Genomic DNA, 20,636 nt, shown 5'->3' on the forward strand with positions numbered 1-20,636 from the left:
TGATCTCTTCAGATGAACCAGTAAAAGCTTATTCTGTAAATATTATGGAGAGAGAATCATTATCCCAGGAAACGTTAGTAAGATGGATCCATTGTGGCTGGTAAACCTGGAACAACACAGTTTTTCTGCTGCATTCCTGGGTTTGGCGTCGTGGAGATATTCTGAGGCTACAATCCTATCATTTTTCAGAAAGTTCTTGGGTAAATATAAGCCATGGTGTAGAAAATATCAGTTGTTCTTGCAGCGTACCTGAAATATAGTTTGCATGATTACTGGTAAAGTCTGTGTAAGCCACTCCATACTGAATTAGCAACGAATTTTCTGGAGTTGAGGAACATATTGTGCTGTACACGGAACTATTGTAAGAAATGTTTTTAGTCATGCAAGTTGTCAAATATATAAGGCTCCTAGTTAAAGGAGGTATTCGTTTTTCTGAGAAACTTTAGCCCAATTAATCACCTGTTCAAGTGTTTACTGACGACGATAATAAACGAAGTAACACAACAATAGATCATTAGACATTTTTCAGGAGCTAAAAGGAGTGTATCCGGCCTTTCCGTTGCCAAACAAGCTTCTCACATGAGAGGGAAATGGTTGAATGGATTCAAATATTGGATCAAATCTGAATTCTCGCTTTGGACCTGCCAGAGTAGCTTCCTTGGCTTGTATAAAATATTGATCTTCATTATATACATTTTAGGTGATAATCAATTATCCGGATGCCATTTATACCAATTGAGACAGGCCAAGATATTATAATATCAACTTTGAGTTAAAAATGAAAAAGAATTAAATCAATAGATAAATACGATTGATGTCATTTATTTAGTACATCCCATAATTTGAATAAAGCTGTCATATCTAAATTGAAATATGAGATAATTCAATACAATTCCCAAGTCTTCATCTGTGTTTCCTTGGTTGCAAAGAGGCGAAGAATATCTGTGCCTCTAAAAATGGTAACTAAAGGCCCTCTGGATGGAGCTTGAAGAATTGACAAGTGAGTATCATAGGTGGTTGTGATCTTCGTACAACCTTCTGAACCACAGGAAATAGGTGAAGTTGTTTCACCCACTTAAGGAATATCTAATTATGAAAGTAAATGGAAGCAATTGAAAGGCTCCAAAACATCCTTGAGCACCGGTCACATGGTGTAATGGTTGTTGGTGGCATCTATGTCAATGCCTCTGAGTTTAGCAAAAGTCTCCACCTTTCCTTTCAGTGTGTGCAGCTCCCTAAACCTGTGCAAGATCAGTACAGACAAAAATCAGCAAGGAAAACTGGTTTCATGTGGAAATTTAGCTTACGATCGGAGAGAAGATGCTAAGAAAATATTCCTTGCTGTTAAGAAAAAAAATTAATTGACATAAGAATTTTAGGAGCCCAATATATCTTCTAAGCCTATGGCTACCTTGCAATCTCAGCTCGCCTCTTAGCTTCTTCAGCCATTTGATTAATGTCAGTGAAAGGAGCTCTTTCTGAAAACATTCTTGGTTCGGCACTTTGCAAGCCATGCAGTGTTCGTTGCTCACGGGCCCAAGCAGCCTCTCGTGCTTCCCGACCAAAATCTTTCTGGCTTGTAAATGCAGTCTGTGATGACCAACCCCTTTGTGAGAGAATGATATAGTCTGATATATAGGGCTTCAATTGCGACCAAAATTGTGGAATTAAAGTTAGAAAAATATACTGACCCTTTTTTCTATCACAAGGTTCCAGGCTTTCCCACTAAGAGCATATCGAACACAAAATTTAATTGGATCAAGCAGCAAATAAACAACAATGTTGTACACCCATATAGCACCTGTCCAGCCCCAACCAATTCGTCTGATTCCAGCAATGTTCAAGGTCACAGTTGCAGCTATCACACTGGCAACCTACATGAATAGTTGAGAAAGGGAACTTAATTATTCGTCAACATTCATGTAGAGTTGTAGCAGCAGTGCGATTTCAAAAGAGTAGAAACCGAATACTTTATACTCTGATAAATTCTTTTTGCACTATGTAAGAAAATCATAAAAAGGAAAATTTCATGATTTCATGAAGTATCAGTAATATGCATGCAACATGATGAGAGACGGAGTATTCTGATCTATTGAAAAAGAGACTGAAATGTACAAGATGCTAATACCTGCAAATCCACATGCTATTATGATGTTAAAAAAAAGAAGCAAGTCTAGATTGTAAAGTGGAGTTTTGCATTACCCAAATGAAGTAAACAGACAGAATAATTTAGAATGTATGTAAGAAAGAGTCAAAACAGTTAGGCAAAATGTATGCTCCATTATTAGGCTAAAATAGTACTACTGTAAGTGTTCTATGAAGATTAAACAGAAAAGCAAACTTCAAATCTGGATCCATTAAGGTGAGACTGCTAAATTCAGTGAAAAGAATTATCTACTCATGTGTACTTATAGGAATTGAATTGAATTTCTAACATAATGTCTAGTAAACATTTGGTGTTTAACATTGAACAGCTAAAGTGGAAAATTATATTAACAGAGGATATTTCCCATTCAATGAATATGGGACTGATATTACGAAAACCTCACAGAATTGATAAATGAAGTCATCTTCAACTATCAAGTATTACATGGATGAGTCAATTGCCCAACAAAGAGATGTGGGCTTAACTTACACTTCATAGTGCCCATTTTCAGGTCCAGGGCCATCCGACAACCAAATTAAAAATTGTAACTATACATTTGCCAGTGGAGTGGAAAGTTGTGAAGTCAACTAAATTCATAGTGCCCATGCAAACATACAGAGATGGTCAACTGTGTACTGAGGCCATGAATGGTTAACGCTGGTTACTGGGGCAAATGCTATAGAGAAACTGCTGTTTGTACATATTAGGTTGAAAAAATCACTACGGCTGTTCAATACAGTGGGAGCGGAAAAGTTTTTCTGTGAAATTCTCTATCACCTTGATAAAAGTATCTTTGTCACATTAAGAACTTCATTTTCTTAATAGATGAGGAACTCACCAGTTGAGCTATTACAAAAGCAGCAACAAGGAGGATACCAGGTCGCTCCAAGAAAGACCAACCTCTGGAACGTGTCACAAATATCAAAGCCTGACTAATGGTGCTCACTTGCAAGTAGACAGCAGAAGCCAACTTTTCCATGCTATCATACACTTGATTATTGTCCGACTTAAATTTGTGTATGTTTAAAGTTTTCACCTTGAATAGGTGCTGCAAGCAAACTATATGAGTGACCGTAGATGAAAAAGAAAATGGTTGAGAGGGAAGAAAGAATAAGTACATATGTTGCATGCCTATCCTTCATCAAAATAATTTACATCTTCTACCATATATGAGATTTATATTTGCTGTGATATAAATAAATAAATAAGCATCTCTACACTAGATAAATGTGTACAGAAGAGCTAAATGAGAAGTATCAAGATTACTAGTGGCATATATTCTACAATGAGAATAAACAAAGGGAAAATGAACAAAGAAAAAACATCTTGATACAGTTATTGATCCCTGAAAATGAAAAATAGAAGGTTTCTCAACCAAGCAAAATTGAAAACATGAAATCTATGTAAAAAAGGAAGAAGAAATCTGCATTCTCTTCTACTTTTTTTCTCCTAAAGAAGGTTATTGCCAATCAAAACTTACGCAAAAAGAAAGATGAAAAGAACTTGAAGAAAGTGAAAGCATGCAAGGTTAATCATCCTAAAGGAGTTGGCTACCAGCATAAGTCATCCTTTACCAATGCACTACTTGTGGTGAATTAAATGCAGCAAGATTTCAAGTTTATAGTAAGAATGTGAAAGCATGCAAGGACAGTTATGTACAGGAAGTGGCCACAGTTCTATCAATGCAACTGTAGTGTGTGAAATGGAGAGATATATTCAAATATACTCTGTTAATATAATTTAGAGTATCTTATATGTACTGTCACTAAATCATGCAACACTTACTGCCTAATCTAGTGAAGAGAAGTACAGTTTAGTTACCACAAAAAATTCAGTCTCATGAGCTGCCCAGAAGAATATAACTGTTGAGAGAGCCAGATAAGCACCAATAACCACTCCAGTTGCAAAAATCTCAGAGAGTTTCCAACTATCAGGAAGTGGAGAAGGCTTGACTCTGTCCTTCGATATAGTCATAATAGTACCTGAAAAATAAACATATGAATGACAGAGGGGAAAAACTAAAGAAAGTTGATATGCTAAAGGTAACAAGACAAATTGATTTTGACTTTTAAGATGAAGGTTCGAACCATCGTTTAGAATAGCAATAACAAGAACCATTAGTAGAGGAAAGTCGAATCTCCAGAAAACATTGAGCACTAGAAACCCAAGCTGTTTCATATTAGACAAACATGTTAAACAAATAAGAGCATAACATGGCAAAGCACCTCAGCGAAAATATAGCTAAATATAATGAAGATGAGTTTAAAAGCATCTGGAAGCTTCCGATCACAGATGCAAACAATTCAAGATCGTGCAAGAATAATCTGCACCAAAGATGTATTTAGATTTTAGGATCTCCAGAAGACACTGAGAACAAATATCAAGCAGCTTCATAGAAACTCAAGATATTGAGGAGTGTAACTGGCAAACTACTAAAGATAACTGAGAAACTAAGAACAAAAAGGCTTAAGTGGATTTGCTTGGACATTGCGCATAGAAAAATATCATCGTAGGCTCAGGAATGATCTATATGAGAGATGCATTAAGGCTTCATATATTTAACCAGGAAGAGTGTATGATGTTTTTCTGGTATAGAATGGTGTTTCCAAAATTTATGTCTGCATTTTCCTTTTTTTTCATCTTTTTGGTTGCTCTTCTTCTTATTTGGAACCTACAACAATTGCATGAAACGTAAAAAAGAGTGCAGAGGATGCCCACAACAACAATCAACAAGAAGTTATTTGTCCCATTATTCGGCTTTGGTTACATAGATCCTTTTCTTCGACTCACCTGGAGTTAATATACTCGCCAAGAGGATTTAATTGATAGAATAAATCAAGATCAAGGTTAACTTTAATTTTTAGTATGCCATGACTACATGTTTTTCCATTACAAAGCAAAAACATATATGAAACAGGTTACCAACTTCAGATCACTACAATATGCTACCCAAAAGTGAGGGACTCTAGCTTTGATCCTTTGGAAGAAGAGTATAACAAGATTAACAATTTTTTTACTTTCTCTTATGTGGGTCGCATGTGGGAAATACTTATGTTATTACCTACAATTTCTTGTAATGATTTCACAACTTCATCAAGACACATGCCTGTATATTACCTCCATGTCCCAGCATAATTCATGGAACAACTGCAATAATCTATTCAAAAGTTATCAAGAAGGCTTGAAATTGTGAAATAGCAGGTGAACAAATAATCGAGCTCAAGCAAGTTGGGCTATGTTGAACCTATATTAGAAACAAGATTGGTTAAAGAGAGGCAAAACACTAAAATGCCAGCTCCAGCTCAGCTCGCTCTATTGTTAATCTCACATGATCTTAGCTAGGCTTTAAAAGTACAAAATTTTGCCACCAGAGAGATAAAACAAACTTAACTAGCAGATTGGGCTGCAACCATGTGAACAAGATATGCTATATAAATTTATACATATATGTATGTATACTGGACCAGAAAAGAAATTTTACGTTATATCTTTGAAAAAACATAAATATATTATTGGCATTCAAATGAAAATATGTCACATGTTTCTATTGTTGCTTCTAGTGGACATACTCAAAAGGCATATAAGACAGGTCTAAAGGTCACCCTGAAATGGGAAATTTTGATATCAGTTTACCTTATCCACCTGAAGGACGTTCTTACAATCTCAAGGCGCAATCAATGGTTAAAGAAGTGGTTGAACTTTTCTCAGATTTTAGTGTCAAAATCGTACTCCTACTGGACTAAAAACTTGATGCTACTTCTTTTGAAGAGATTTAATACTTTTGTTACTTTTGTAGCCCTTGAATACATCTCAAGATTCAGAAAAGCTTACCCCACTTCCATGTCATGTGCTGTCATGCATGTACATGTAAAGTTCATGCACACATGCTCCTTTCATATATTGATCAGGTTAATTTTACTTTACAGGATATAAATATGACAGCAACAGAACATAAAGCTGCTTGCCACTAATATCTCAAAAAACATTAAAAGAAACTTACCACAATGCGGATGGTTATTGACACAGCATATATCTGCATGAACAGAAGAGAAAAAAATATATAATATAAGCAACAGCAATTTATCATATGCCATTTTCTATTGCAAGAAAATCATGAGCTTGGTGGTATAAATCTCAAGTGTCGCCCTATTTCTAAGTGAAGAACTAAAACAAGTAAATTTCTAGCAATGACGAACCAAAGTGATGTAAGACCAAGGGGCCATATGTTTATTGTATGTACCAATTTTAACACTAGGAAATATGCTGAGAAATTGACAATGCAGTAAATACTATCACAAAGACGATCCTCATAATTTGGGGCCATATGGTAAAGATACTAGAACAAAAGTAAAAGGAGCAAAGTGCTAGAAGCCTACAACTACTAATGGTATATGCCACAGCGCCACCCCCATAAGAGTGTATCTTGCATCCAATTCCGGCATGGCTCATATATCAAGCATTTATATGTATAATTCACATAGCTTTTAGTCATGTTTCCGGCAAGGCTCATATATCAAGCATTTAACACTTCTACAAAGGAACTGTACATAGCAGAATGTCTCAAAATTGAAGACAAAGGGGATAAGGGGGCTTGCGCTCCCTTAATCCAGACAAATGTGGCAATGCAAGGAATACACACATAGATAAATGCCCAATTACCGTATAGTTCTTCATTCTCTGGAAAATTGCCCGGCTAGTTAATACAGCACTGATAATAACACTCAACCCAGGCTCTGTAAGAACTATATCAGATGCGCTTCGAGCAGCATCAGTCGCATCTGCTACAGCAATTCCAATGTCAGCCTTCTTGAGTGCAGGCGCATCATTAACTCCATCTCCAGTCATACCACATATGTGCTTCCGGGCTTGTAGTCTCTTCACAATTTCATATTTATGCTCTGTAGACATAATCAAATGTCGCATAAGAAGACCAAAGTATACAAAAAAGATGAACCCAGAATTTACCAGGAAAAACTCCAGCAAAACCATCTGCCTTCTCAATTAGCTCATCAACTGGTAGAACAGTAATATCTCCATCCTTGTTGTCGCCCAACAAAGATGATGATGGATACATGTTTGTGCCCATTCCTAGCCTCCGTCCTGTTTCCTTAGCAATTGCCAATTGATCACCTGTGTTTGAGGTAAAGGCGTATAATGGAATTAATTGTACAACAGTTATCAAATATAAAGAAAAAAAAATCGACTATGACCAAATTCGATGGTACACAAATTGATTTAATAGTGACTTTTGAACTTCAAACAACATTGTTGAAGAGATAGGATAACAAAAAAATAGCTACATATAAGTATATAACCAACAAAAATCCCAGCAAATTTGCTAACATCCCATGTATCTTAACATATTTACTTCTGCACAAGTGAAATAAGTCAAAATTTGACTGCAACAGCACAAAAAAAACCTTCGAATTACTCTCATTCCAACATTCAAAAAGATAGAACCATGAACTGCTGACATCACAGATGCATTTCAATGAGGCTTTTCAAAATGGTGAACTAAGGGATTACCCACAAATATTAGCATTTCATCAGAAACAAATGTCTAGGTGTAACATAGGACAAAAGAATTGTGTAACAAAGCACTTCAAAGATTTTACTATCATTCCCATCAGAATCAGTAGATATGTGCAGACTTCAGTTCTCTGAAATTTCTTACGTTACAGTGAATCAGATGCCCAACAGTGTGTTTAGGGAGAAGTACCTGTGATCATCTTCACACTCACACCAAGATCAAGAGCCCTACAAATTGTTTCAGCACTATCATGGCGAGGAGGATCAAACAGAGGGAGAAGGCCGATAAACTGCCAGGGTCCCCCAGGACTGTCTTTAGTACCAGCTGGTACTTCCTGCATAAACAAGAAAATGAGTTAATTAGGATATACTTGCATAAGAAAAGATCTTGACAGAATTAGAAAATAGAAACATATAATCCAAAGCTAAATCACCTGATATGCAACAGCAAGAGACCGGAGTCCTCTTTCAGCAAATTTGTCGATTACTTCATGCACCTTTCGGTCAATATCTGCCTTGTTCCATGCAAGATTTAGAATCTACAAAAAATTAGAATGTTTGTGATTGACTTAAATGAATGGACTGCATAGCAGATTATTTTCCACACTATGTTCTGACTTGCTGCATGCTAATAGATATATGGTTTTTTTTACTTAGGATTTGCAGAACTTTCTTCATACATTATTGCTGAGATGATTGAAGATAGATAATATTGACTACTACTATCTCAAACTACAAATATTGATGGCTACATGTGGAACCTTTTTCCCCTCTTTATAACTAGGAGCGTTTCTTTTCCACTGTTATAAGCAAAAGTGCTGCACTTGTACTTTTACACAGAAAAGTAACATTGTGTAAGAGACATCTGAGAACACAACTACTTGGTGCGGTTCTTTTCAGCATTCTGTAGGAATTATACTTCAATTGCAAGATTGAGAAGATGAGTAATAAGGGATATATAGTTATATACCTGCTCCGGTGCACCTTTGCTCACCCTATGCATTCTACCAGCTGCATCCAAGTATGTAAGAGCCGTCCTCTTATCAGTTGGGTTAAATGGAAGGAAGTGAACCTCACGAATACCCACACGTGCCTTAAATTACAACCAAGAGAGGATTAAAGCATCCAACAGAGAAAGGACAAACTATTCAGAACAAGTAATATATGTAAATAACCAGTCAGTATCTTTACTAACAAAAAGTCAAACTTTGGGCATTTTGGAAAGAAAAGTTGCCAGTATAAGAAAATATGCCTGTATGATTCTACACCGAAATCTCCAGATCTAGGGATAGCTGATAGGAAAGCAAAGAGACGTTTACTTTGTTGATACTCAAATGCTGCCTATGAGCACTAGATGAACCCGGTTCTTGTCTCGGTCTCTTGGAGTCAATAAATCATGACAGTTCTATGATTCATTCCTAGGAAAAGATGTGGGATTTTTGTTTTAACTACCTCTTTCGGGTCTGATAACATTGAAATGATTGCAAGATCAATAGCATCTTGATTTTCCAGTCTTGAAGCCCTTGCAGCCATCAAGACAGCTTGATACTTGTCTATTCCTTTGGAAATAACCTGAAAAGATGATAATTTATTTATAGTATCTACTGAATATGTATGATTGGCTGACTGCTGCATTGAGTAAACAAGACAATCATCCGATCCACAAAAAGGATAATCACAGAGGTTAATGTATGCATTGGACATGTCACTTGTAAAGTCAAATTTCATTATGCAACTTTATTCTGAGAATTAAATACGAAGTAAACTGTTTACTTCTGAAAATTAAATCCAAAATTGAAGATAAAAAGTGAAAATATGTCCATGTAAAAGCCTACCCAATCCAAAAACCTGAAAGTAGAATATATTCTGACAAATTTGAGAAAGCATGAAATTCCTTAATACATGACAATATCTAAAGGATATATGCATCCCCCACAACTCCCCCCTAAAGGAAAAAAGAAAAAAATCATGTTGTAGCGTTCTGTACTTCTATGTTTCCTGAAGTAAAAGTCTTTTGACAATTATCATCACCAATATGTAGATAAAGTTAACTCATAATGCAGGGGATGCACGAGATGTGTAACCTCAACCAAGTTCTTGTCAACTGTGAGTTTATTGAGCGTTAGGGTTCCTGTTTTATCACTACAAAGGACATCCATTCCAGCCATTTCTTCAATAGCAGTCATTCTCTTCGTAATGGCACCCTGAGAAATTACAATGACAATCACATCAACTTTTACAATTAGATTGTCATAGTTTGAAATGTATAAAGAATGATGTAATAAAATAAAAAAAGAACCAGCATCAGCAGCAATCTAGAGCACTGAAACCTGCAATGACAACCGATGTGATCCAATGGCCATTGTGACTGAAAGAACTGTAGGCATGGCAATTGGAATGCCGCCAATCAGTAGCACGAGAAGATTATCAATAAGAGGGCGGTACGGTCTCTTGTGAACACCATACATCACGATTACATCGATGACCATTCCAACAACAATTGAGCAGATGCAAAAGTTCCCAATAGCAGTCAAAACCTGAGATCCATCAAAGAATCTTTACCTTATTAGAAAAGCATGAATATTCAATGTAAAGAGTAAAATGCTTGATTTTACAAACCACCAGTTCATGCAACAAAGAACTAGTACTAAGATTGAAAAGTTGTGCATGAACAACATTAATAAAGTTCTATAGATCTATCAGGCAATACAGTTTCAGAACTCGCCTTTTGGAAATGTCCAATATGTGTCGTTGATTCTACGAGATGGGCTGCTTTTCCAAAGAACGTATGAACTCCAGTGGCAATAACAAGTGCTTCTATTTCACCTTGCTTGCATGTTGAACCCGAGTAAACCCCATCACCAGGATTCTTAGTTACTGGTAGTGATTCCCCCGTAAGGGCAGACTGTGAAGTCATGCATCAAGATTTCACATATTGATCCTCTAAGATCTTAAAATCAGAATTTTATTAGCATGTGTACATCATTCAATTGCCAACCTTAATGAGAATTAAGAATATTGATCAGTTACTAGATTTGCAACTTCCTCATAGTTTAAAGGAATACCTTGAAACAGTCAATACAGTAGGCCTACATCCAAAGAATGTCCAACAATTTCAATGTTCATATTTAAAAATAAGGGGCTATATTTCATTCACTGCAGAAGAAATAATCATTTTCCGTATTTTCGATCTCAAGAAAAGTTTCATAATGAAGGAACACTTAAAGTTTTGTAACTAGAAGAAAAGGAACTTCAGGAGTTCTGATGCAATAAAATTCACCAGAGTTTATAAGAAGCAAAGACACAGGTACTCACATGCTTTCTGCCAGTAGGCCCAGTACATTGACCATGTAGCAAGGCAACTAATATTTCATTTCCACCAGCCAGTACATAAGCAATTTTATGGAATCTTACAGCATTAAGACATTCTATTATTTGATCAAAATTCAATGGGTTTATGCGCTGGGGTCCTCATTAAAGTTCTGCTGCATACTAGAGTCCGTGACAATGTATGGTCTAATTCTCAAAGATGTTGATAGTCGGACCAGGACTTCTTCGGGCCTTGACTCGGACTTGAAGCGAAGCTTACAACTTAGTTGTATATTTAGGCTAAAACTGGGCCAAAACAGGCAAACATCTATCCCGTGCTTGGAGCCGGACTACTTGTGCAAGTACCAACATGTTGATGACCATTTAGAAAGAAATTCCTAAATTTGCTAAACAAGCAAACATTTAGCTAAAATATAGAGCTTGACCATTTAGAAAGAAATTTCTAAATTAACTAAACAAGCAAACATTTACCAGAAATATAGAGCTTGGTTTATATTATGGAGAAACTACATATGCAGTGCAATAAGAGGCAATGTACTTCACCTTATAAGTTGTTGGTAATATTCCATATCATAGAAAAAGTGTCAAGAAATAGACAGGTTAAATTTAGTAATCTTATCATCTTTCATCTTGATGTCAGAGTATATCTTAATGTTCACCAGTATATCCTATGACAATTACGGAATTACCGCAACAGTGGATTGACATGTTGATTAGCACGTGGTTGTCTACTTGTCCATTCTTTACCACTCCATCTGGATGTTACAATATATGCATTAACTTCTAAGCTTCAACCAGTAAAAATTAACTATGTGGTTCAACAAGGAGAGATGCATTCTCTTATCATCTCATCTTCACTCTGGTAATCTAATTTTATGGAGGTATAAACTATCTTAAGAGGATACATTTGCATTAATCATAGTTTGGAAAGGCTTCTATTTAAACAAGTAAACCGTTATTACCAAATAAAGGCGCATCATGACAAGCCTCCATCTTTTGGCAAAAAGCTCAGGTGAAGCATCACAATTTCAACCAAAATAAGTGCACCATATCCTTCTTATGCAGCCTCTCCAGGTTACTAGGTAATTCATGTTGATTCACATGACAAAATTAACTTACTTTTGTCACTGTTACCTTGTTCTGAGTAAGTGTAACTCCTAATCTAGAAATCTTTCAAGTCAAATGGATCTTCTCCATCCGAATTTATCATCACTAAACACAAAATATTGAGGAACGTAAAAGGAGAGGTGAATAGATACCTGGTCAATTTTCAAAGGATCTCCCTCGAGAAGACGTGCATCAGCAGGAATAATGTCACCGAGCTTAATACTAATTATATCACCTGGAACCAGCACCACAGCATCCTCCTCGCTCCATTTCCTGTTGCGTAAAACCTGAAGAAACTTATATAAGCCCCATAATCTGTATTCTGAAAGGATACCACTTAAGAGAAGTACCAGCATGTTCTGTCTTTCATCAGAGTTATAGCAAAAGAGGGCTATAAGAGTACCTTTGCTTTTGGTGCTAGTCGAGCCATAAGTGCAGCAGCTGCATTTCCAGCATTGTTTTCTTCTAGAAAGCTAATGGTGGAATTGATAAGTAGTAGTGTCACAATACCTATAAAATCATAGTAGTCCAAGCCTTTGGCCTGAAAGATGTGAATCATATTATATTGCATAAATCCATGACTACAAGCATCAATCAAGATCTTCTTAATTAGGTAGATAGAACATGCAATAGAATGTCAATGATCTATCATAAAATTGTTGTACAAGCTAATAAAAAATTGGTAATTTAAAAATAACTTTGAGAAAATTTTGCCTCTAGGCAGAAACAGAAGGGGCAAGCGTATGCTAAAACAAGATGGAAATATGTCTAGCCTCTAGCTGACTTTGTAGAACAAAATTGACATGACACTCTAAACTGCATTTGCCATGTTACCAATCACCGAATTATTCTACTAAAAGCATCTGCGCATAAGTTGTTTCACAGCAAGCTGAGGTTTCAGGAGAAGCATAGTACTAAATAGATACAATAATATTATGCCAAAGAATGCACCTTATAAAGAAAAGGAGAAAGTAAAATATGACATATATCAACAGATGTTTAGCAAATGATGTATAGCCTAGTCAACCTACAGTGTCTTCATTCTTCATTCAGAAGATAGAATTTTATAAGAATGTACCAACCAATGAATCAGTAAGTTAAACTAGCCAACATTATAAACACATCTGAGCCAACAAAAGTAAGTTTGGAGATGAATTATAGTAATAAAATACTATGACGTGAGATGGATGGAGTTAGAATATTGCAAGAGTGTTTAGTTAGATATAAACATAAAACATGAGCAATAATATTCATACATTTCCCCTTATATCATGCCCTCCATGTGCAAGAGCAATAGCCATGATCGCTGCTGCTTCCATGACCCAAGATAGTGGATTCCACATAAACCCCAAAAACTTTAGAATTTTACTCTCCTGCAAAACATCATACACAGGAATTAAGATAACAAGTCTAGAAGCTAGTCTGTACTGTCAGGCAAATGAGAAAAGAAGCTCCTTATTTTCTTATATTAACCTGCTTTTCTTCAAGCTTGTTAAAACCAAAAATGCTTAGTCTTTCTTGAACACTTTCAGTGGTTAACCCGTCAGATGTGCATTTGAGCTGCCTAAACACCTTGTCAATGGGGATGTTTTCCTGAAAGTGTAAATTATAATTTAGAAAACATTAAAGTGTGATCAGTAGTTATAGAAAAGGACCTCCCAACTACCAACTTCTTGAGGTAACATGAAAAAGTTTTTTTTTTCCAAATGTGGCTCGAAAGATAGATGAACTTAAATTACGATTTGAGTTTCTTTCACATCAAAAACCCCTATACACAAATAAAGTGGTAAAGATTGAAGAGACATGCTGATAAAGAGGTCAAATAAGCAAACAAAAAATTCAGCAAAACCAGTATAATCAGACTGTATGGACAAGACGAGATGAAGAAGAAAACTTCCCAAAGTATTTCATCACAAGATTGGGTGTTTCAATGTCACAGAAAATACAACAAGCCAAAGACAATCACTAGACTAAACATCATATCAAAAAAACCGATACATTGGATACAGAACCTCTAGAACAAACAATAGATTATGTATATTCTTGAACATCTAGACCAGTTCATAAAGTCCGAAGAAGAATGCAGATTGAAAGATCTCCTATTGGTATCTGATTACGTACCAAATCCACCTTTTCATTGTTAACGGCTTCAAGGGAAATCGATTTATCATCCATATGGCCCTTCTGTTATCTTCCAGCCTGGCAATGCAGTAAATTTCACCGCAAGATTGACTAATTCCGATAAATTTTATCAAATAATTCAACATCCAAGTAATGAAAGATTACAACGGTTTCCAAAAAGAAACCAGAACAATTTCAAGAACTCGACCAAGAGCATATACTCCTAAACGATACAGTTGAATTTCTTCAAGAAACCCCAAATATTAGAAAGAGATACCTCAGCAACTTGTTTATCCCAATGCCGGTGTTCCTCCTCCTCCTCCTCCTTGGGAATTTAAAGAAGCCTCCATCGATGCCATCGATTGGGGAGGGAGAAAAGAACAAGAGATGAGGGAGAAGACAGCAAGGAGATGGAGAGGAGGAGATGGGAGCGAAGTCCATTTCGAAGCCGACGAACCCCTAAACCTAAGGAGCTCCGCTCCTGGCCTTCCTCTTCTCTAGTTTCTTTGTTTTAGTAGAAGTGCTCAAGATTCAAACTACGCGCCTCCGATTTCAGAAACTTCTTCGGCTTTTATAACTTTTTTACATACTGGAGAAAATTATTAGGAAAAAAAAAAAAAAAAAAAAAAAAAAATATATATATATATATATATATATATTACCTCCCGTATTTACGCCTAAACTTAATTCCAAAATAAAACTATTTTGGAATTTTTACAACACTAAAAACTTTCAAAATATGATACTTATCACTATATTTTTTTTTATAAATATCAGAATTGGCATCAAAATCCTTTGATTCCTATGTAATTGTCATTAAGTTAGTTTTTAAAATAATATTCCTAACATATTATTATTAAAATTAATAAACTTATATAAATAACTAAAATCTTTTTTTTAAAAAAGTTTAGAGTATAAAATTATATTCTTTAATTATTATTGGTTAGATTTAAATAATAGAATAAAATGATATTTTTGATAATTTTGATGGTAATTGTGATATTTTGAAGAACGTAGTGGCAATGATATTTTGAAAGTTTTAAGTGATAATTACTTAGAAATTCCAATTGTTTATCTTCAAACATTAGCCCGGCCCATACTATTGTAGCCAGCCCAAACCCAAAGTATTTACCTGACAAGAAGTCTAGCTGGGCTAGTCTTAGGCCCAATATGTTCCACTTGAAAGCCCTTCCTAATATAGTAAACAAGGGTAATAGTAATAGAGCAACAGCCATTAGCCAAGTAGTCAACAACCATTGAAAATAAATAAATTAGAAAAAAAAGAGAGAGAGAGAATTAGGGAGTTGATATTTATATAGGTAAAATGACTATTATAACCGTAGGTTTTTTGGCTCAATTTTAGGGGACTTTTGTTCGAGGCTTCGAATACTTGTAAATACACCCCACGAAGTCTTTCTTTTGTAAGTCAATCCTCTAAATATAATTAAAATGGGCTTAGAGCAAACTAATCGAGAAGATTTTGAGAGAGGATTTACATATTGTATTTAAAGGAGATCGGAGGCTTGAAAATAACTGTATTTTGCATCTCTAGTAATAGATTGAATATTTCTATCGCTTGTGGATGTAGACATATCGCCAAACGATATAAATAATGTCTCTTATTTTCTCTTTTATATGGTTTGCACATATTTAGAAATTTTGCATGTGATTGTTTTGAATGATTATTACTCTCTACTTCTAACATTGTGATTGAGTTTTATCCGAACTGATGTTACTAATCGCCTTGCTAATATTTTGTTAATATCATCCTTTGCTATTCTATTTGTACTTATATTTAGTTAGGGATTTCTCAACAATAACTATACTTTTATCTTTTATACTCCTCCATTCCATTAATACATATGACGATATCTTTGTTATTTTAAAAAGATTGCTGTGTAGTTTGTACGTAGCAAATTTTACTCAGTAAATATCATTTTTCCAAGAATTATAGGTCTTTTAACTGCCTTTTCATGTCTTTTTTCTTAATGTTTCCTTTTTGTGTTCTTTTGAATAAAAAAAGATATCGTTGATCAAATATCTTACTCTCATTTGTCTTCCTCCTACCAAGCTATCATTCATATAATATTATTTCCCTTCTACATCCAAGAAGAGAAAGTCCTCAGCTAGTTCCACATACCAATTCTTGCTGATTGCCATTCTTGAGTCATTCCTCTCAAAAGAATTCTCTCAGTATATGAATATATTGACCAAGAAGCTCAGTCCTACAGCTGCTCGCTTAGCACAAAAATACGGTTGAATCGCGTTAACTGAATAGAGAACAAATCTCTACTGCCATTTCATCTCTCTGGAATACTTGTGAGCCTCTAATTCTGACTTAGATTGCAGAATTATGTATCAATGTTTGAGTAGTCTGTTAGTCTGCTGACTGCTGATATTGACACATGGGAATCTCGACTCTGATAACCAGAGAGATAGAATTATGTTTCGAAGTGTCAACAGATAAATCTGGGGGATGCTTTCCTGTAGAACTTTGAGATTGAGAGGAATGGATTTCAATCTCGATTCTTGTTTGAATTTCTTACACAGCATGTACAAAAATATAAACAGTTGCGTCTAAACAGATGATTCCTACGTTTAAGTGGGGAGCTATAACAAAAATTTATACTATTCTAAACAGTTCTGGGATCATACGACTTCTCCTCCTTTGCTGATGACTCGGTGAGTTTGACAAGTTCTTCTTCAACACTTCCAATGATTGAGTCGACTTATAGTAATCTTGCACAAAGGAATAAAAACGAATATAAGAAGATTAGATTTATCTGCAGGTCTCCCGTTATCCTTGAACTTAGTTAATCCCAGACATTCTTTGCATACAAGAAGGGTTGTATAGGTTTTGACGTTTTCAATATCTGCCAGAGGATGAAGAAGGAAATACAGAGAGTTAAAAAAATTTAGAGATAAATACATCCAAAAGATTCTGAAGGCAAAGCTGCAAACTATATATAGTTCATTGTTATTTGATATCGACTCGCAACGATATCCATCTGCTGCCTCTGTCTATTTTGATCTTCCATTTGAGAATATGTTATCCATATAGATGATCAAGAAAATGCAATGAGGCTAATATATATAGTTGAGGTATATTTGCAACTTAGTATGATGTTTTCAGGCTGTGTGATAATGTCATCCATAATCCTCTATCTTAGCATATATTTACAGACATGCGGCTAACGGTTTAACGTACATGAGAAAAAGAAAGAAAGGAAATAAATCAATTTTTATTTGACTGACATCATGCACCAAGATATGTTTTGCAGGCCTTATATATTTAAGTTAATATACAAACAAATACTAAACTAGTATGGAATCAGTGTTGATTTGTTCACGAAAGTTCAAAGTTGCTTGTTTTGTTTAGTTATGTATTCCCAGCCAAATTCTTTGAGTTGCTTGATTGCACTATATGCTCAAACTGATGTTGACTTCCTACCAACTTTAGCACTAACATTCCACGTAAATATAAAAAATTTCTTTTACCTTAATTAAGCTACATCCTGTTTAGGACTTCCACTCTCCAATTACAAAGTTTAAATTGACAAAGGTAAAAGATTGTGTCATGATCTTCTCCGGCATTTTTTTCAAACTAGTGATTTTCTTCTCGTCTTAAATATTCTTACCGATTAGTCGATTTGTCGACAAAATTACAGAATTATTCAAACTTACCGAATGTTGAAAGTGATTGTCGATCCAGTATATGCTTGCTGTACTGCAGAGATGCAGATAGAGGTCAAAGCCAGGAATTAACTGGTATAGAAATATATGAATAATTTAAGTTGGAAATTTCTTTGTTGGAAATGGTCTTTGATTAATCTGATGATTGAGGCTACTGAGTAACTGATACAAGATCGCGGTGTTCTTCTCATCATAAGTGTTCTTACCAATTCATCGGCGACAAAATTACAGTTTTCAGAATTCCAAAAATATTAAAATTTAAACGACTGTTGAAATTGACTGTATCAATCCAGTATCTCCTTGCTGTACTGCAGAGATGCACATGGAAGTCAACGCCAGAACCTTGTGTAGAAATTAATTTGGATGGGAAATTTCTTCGTTGGAAATGGTCTTTGACTTATCTGATGATTGAGGCTACTCATGAGTAACTGATACAAAGACTGTATTTTTTTGACTCTGACCAGTGACCTTTCTACTCTTCTCTTATCCGTAAACAATTTTACCTGACACAAATTTATTTAATAGGGCATCTTGAATCTTTTGTATTTGCTTGACTAGTAGAATTTTGAAAGAAAATCTACTACCTGCCTCTGGTATTTAATCAAGTTTAGTTCGCTCGATAATTTAAAGTGATCTAAAATTATCCATGTTTAATCTGATTCATTTAGATCTTATAGACGGACATAAAACTGTTTGAAGAGAAAATGCCTGCCACCTCTATAGCAAGATTACTCACGTATGAATGCATGGCAAAGTAACGTGTTTCAAATTGAAAGAAGATTAATGAAGAGATGCCAAAATATTCCCATGAGCAAAGTTCCACTTGTTAGCTAACATTATCCACTACATTACAAGATTGTTAAGAATATTTACGAAAAATGACATTGTTACTGTATCAGAATAATATATAAGCCAGCGGATTTTTTTATTTTTTCATGAACATTATCTATTGCATAACAACTCCCGTGTTTGCATACATTAATCAACACTGGAATATTTAAAAAAAGAAGAAGATATCCTACAAAATATCAAATTCACCCAGCATACTTACAACCAAAATTACATTCTTCTTATTTTTTTTTCCAAACTTTCTCTAATCTTATTATTATGTTTTTTTTCTAAAAAACTTGACTGCTGCAGTCTGGATACTTTGGCCTTGATTGGATGCCAAATTAGTTAACTAGTTTAGAACTCTAAATCTTAATTATGATAATTTGGCAGCCAATCAGAGGCTGCCAAGTACCCCCGACTGCTATATTAGTAGATTATACCGTTAACTCCTCAGCTAACGATGAGCTGAGGAAATCCGAACGAGGGGTGAGGAGATAACGGCGAAAGTAGAGGCATGGTAAAAATCCCCTTCGACTCCTCCGTTACCTCCCAATCCCAAACACTCGACCAACTTGACGGCGTTAACGGCCCAAGCGGCGGAAACCCCAACTCCGTCTCCTCCAGCTCCATAGGTCTCTCCTTCTTGATCTCCCTCACCTCCACCACCTCCACCTCATCCTCCTCCTCCTCTTCAACCGCTCGCTTCCTCTTCCCGGCCGTCGTGTTCGGCGGAGGAGGCGGTGGAGCGATCCAGTTATCAGAGCTGCATGCGACCTCGTTGGGGAAGTTAAGAATCGCCTTGCGTCCCCTCATCTTGAAGGCGGCGCAATCGTACGCCTTCGCCGCCTCGATCGCGGTGTCGAACGTCCCGAGCCAAACCCTAGATCCGCGCCGATTAGGATCTCGGATCTCGGCCGCGTACTTCCCCCACGGCCGCTGCCGGACCCCGCGGTATCTACGGCCGTCGCCAGAGTCCGCCGCCGCTGGAGGGCTCCAATCGAGATTCTGCGCCGCAGGGAGCGAAATCGTGAGAGACGGTCGCCGGTCGGAGAGCGGCGAGGGTTCGCCGCTGAATCGGATCATGACCGGCTCGTGTGGGGCGACCCAGCTGGGTTGTGTATATCGCTGCTGCTGCGGAGGAGGAGGAGGAGGAGGAGGGAGAATAGAAGAAGTCGGCGCCGGAGGCGGAGGAAGTAGAGGGAACTCTGCGTCAGCGAGGAGGTAATCGCGGATGAGATCGAGTGTGCTGTCTTCGTCGGTCAGGAACGCCATGAGCGAAATTATGAGGAATTACTCTAGTAGAGTTCGAGTTGTGGTGGTGTGGTGGTGTCTGCTGGAGTCAAATTTATAGAGGTCGGGGAGCGGAGAACAAGAGGGATGACGTGGTAAGTTAGAGTACAGTAGAGTTTCTAAAGAGGGCAAAAGAGTCCATATCGTTACGACGTTACGTCTCCCATTCTTCTTCTTGATGTGTTTTGACTTCATCCTCCGGATTACGTCTCTCACCACGAGTAACATAATTAGAGGTTGATGGGTGGGGCCTCGCGAAATCATTCATAGTTATTGGTTGAGAAATCAGGAGAAGTCCGCAACCTGTTTGGCGCTGACATGGCAATCTCTTAGTCGTCGGGTCCACGCTTTTTTGATATTTATGATGTGGGGCCAACGGGCGCGCCAAAAGGTTATTTCACGTGGACGGAAATATCACTGCCATACCTATATATTATCTAAACTATTAATTATTTAATGTTATGATAATGTGAAATAGTTTTATACTTTTATTACTTAGTATGGGCAATAAATAAAAAGGTCGTCTTGAGATATCGATAAAGTGAGGGCATGCATGCATGCATGCATGCATGCATAAGGTTCAGATACC

General features: G+C 36.3%; 2 protein-coding genes across 4 annotated transcripts; both read right to left on the reverse strand.

The window, feature by feature from the left end:
• Positions 1 to 789: 789 nt before the first annotated feature.
• LOC140783239 (plasma membrane ATPase 1-like) lies at positions 790 to 14,762 on the reverse strand. 3 transcript variants are annotated; one of them, XM_073130040.1, is made up of 22 exons: positions 14,511 to 14,762; positions 14,234 to 14,311; positions 13,586 to 13,705; positions 13,369 to 13,485; positions 12,516 to 12,653; positions 12,265 to 12,399; positions 10,401 to 10,580; positions 10,006 to 10,212; positions 9,760 to 9,879; positions 9,128 to 9,247; positions 8,646 to 8,768; positions 8,110 to 8,214; positions 7,866 to 8,010; positions 7,112 to 7,276; positions 6,806 to 7,044; positions 6,147 to 6,179; positions 4,234 to 4,315; positions 3,968 to 4,128; positions 2,985 to 3,194; positions 1,692 to 1,874; positions 1,412 to 1,590; positions 790 to 1,241 (listed from the first exon to the last, which is right to left on the reverse strand). In XM_073130040.1, the coding sequence occupies exons 2-22, from the start codon at positions 14,285 to 14,287 to the stop codon at positions 1,145 to 1,147; spliced, it is 2,913 nt and encodes a 970-aa protein (XP_072986141.1). In that variant the 5' UTR covers positions 14,288 to 14,311; positions 14,511 to 14,762; the 3' UTR covers positions 790 to 1,144. The 3 variants fall into 3 exon arrangements, with proteins under 3 accessions (XP_072986141.1, XP_072986140.1, XP_072986139.1); XM_073130039.1 differs by having other exon boundaries at positions 3,968 to 4,315; positions 14,234 to 14,303; XM_073130038.1 differs by having other exon boundaries at positions 3,968 to 4,315.
• A 4,057-nt stretch (positions 14,763 to 18,819) lies between these two features.
• LOC140784513 (ethylene-responsive transcription factor ERF105-like) lies at positions 18,820 to 20,130 on the reverse strand. The gene has a single exon (XM_073131984.1). The coding sequence runs from the start codon at positions 20,027 to 20,029 to the stop codon at positions 19,208 to 19,210; it is 822 nt and encodes a 273-aa protein (XP_072988085.1). The 5' UTR covers positions 20,030 to 20,130; the 3' UTR covers positions 18,820 to 19,207.
• Between the last annotated feature and the right edge of the window lie 506 nt (positions 20,131 to 20,636).

This window comes from Typha latifolia, chromosome 3 (genome assembly GCF_019914945.1).
Source record: "Typha latifolia isolate L0001 chromosome 3, TyphaL0001v2, whole genome shotgun sequence".
NCBI lineage: Eukaryota > Viridiplantae > Streptophyta > Magnoliopsida > Poales > Typhaceae > Typha > Typha latifolia.

Excerpts from the sequence above, each read along its gene's own strand:
- LOC140783239 (XM_073130039.1), bottom strand. The coding sequence starts at position 14,287 with ATGGATGATAAATCGATTTCCCTTGAAGCCGTTAACAATGAAAAGGTG. Across the intron at positions 4,316-6,146 it reads CAATAACCATCCGCATTGTG|CTTGGGTTTCTAGTGCTCAA; the intron begins GTAAGTTTCTTT and ends AATATGAAACAG. Across the intron at positions 1,875-2,984 it reads CTTTTGTAATAGCTCAACTG|GTTGCCAGTGTGATAGCTGC; the intron begins GTGAGTTCCTCA and ends CTATTCATGTAG.
- LOC140784513 (XM_073131984.1), bottom strand. The coding sequence starts at position 20,029 with ATGGCGTTCCTGACCGACGAAGACAGCACACTCGATCTCATCCGCGAT.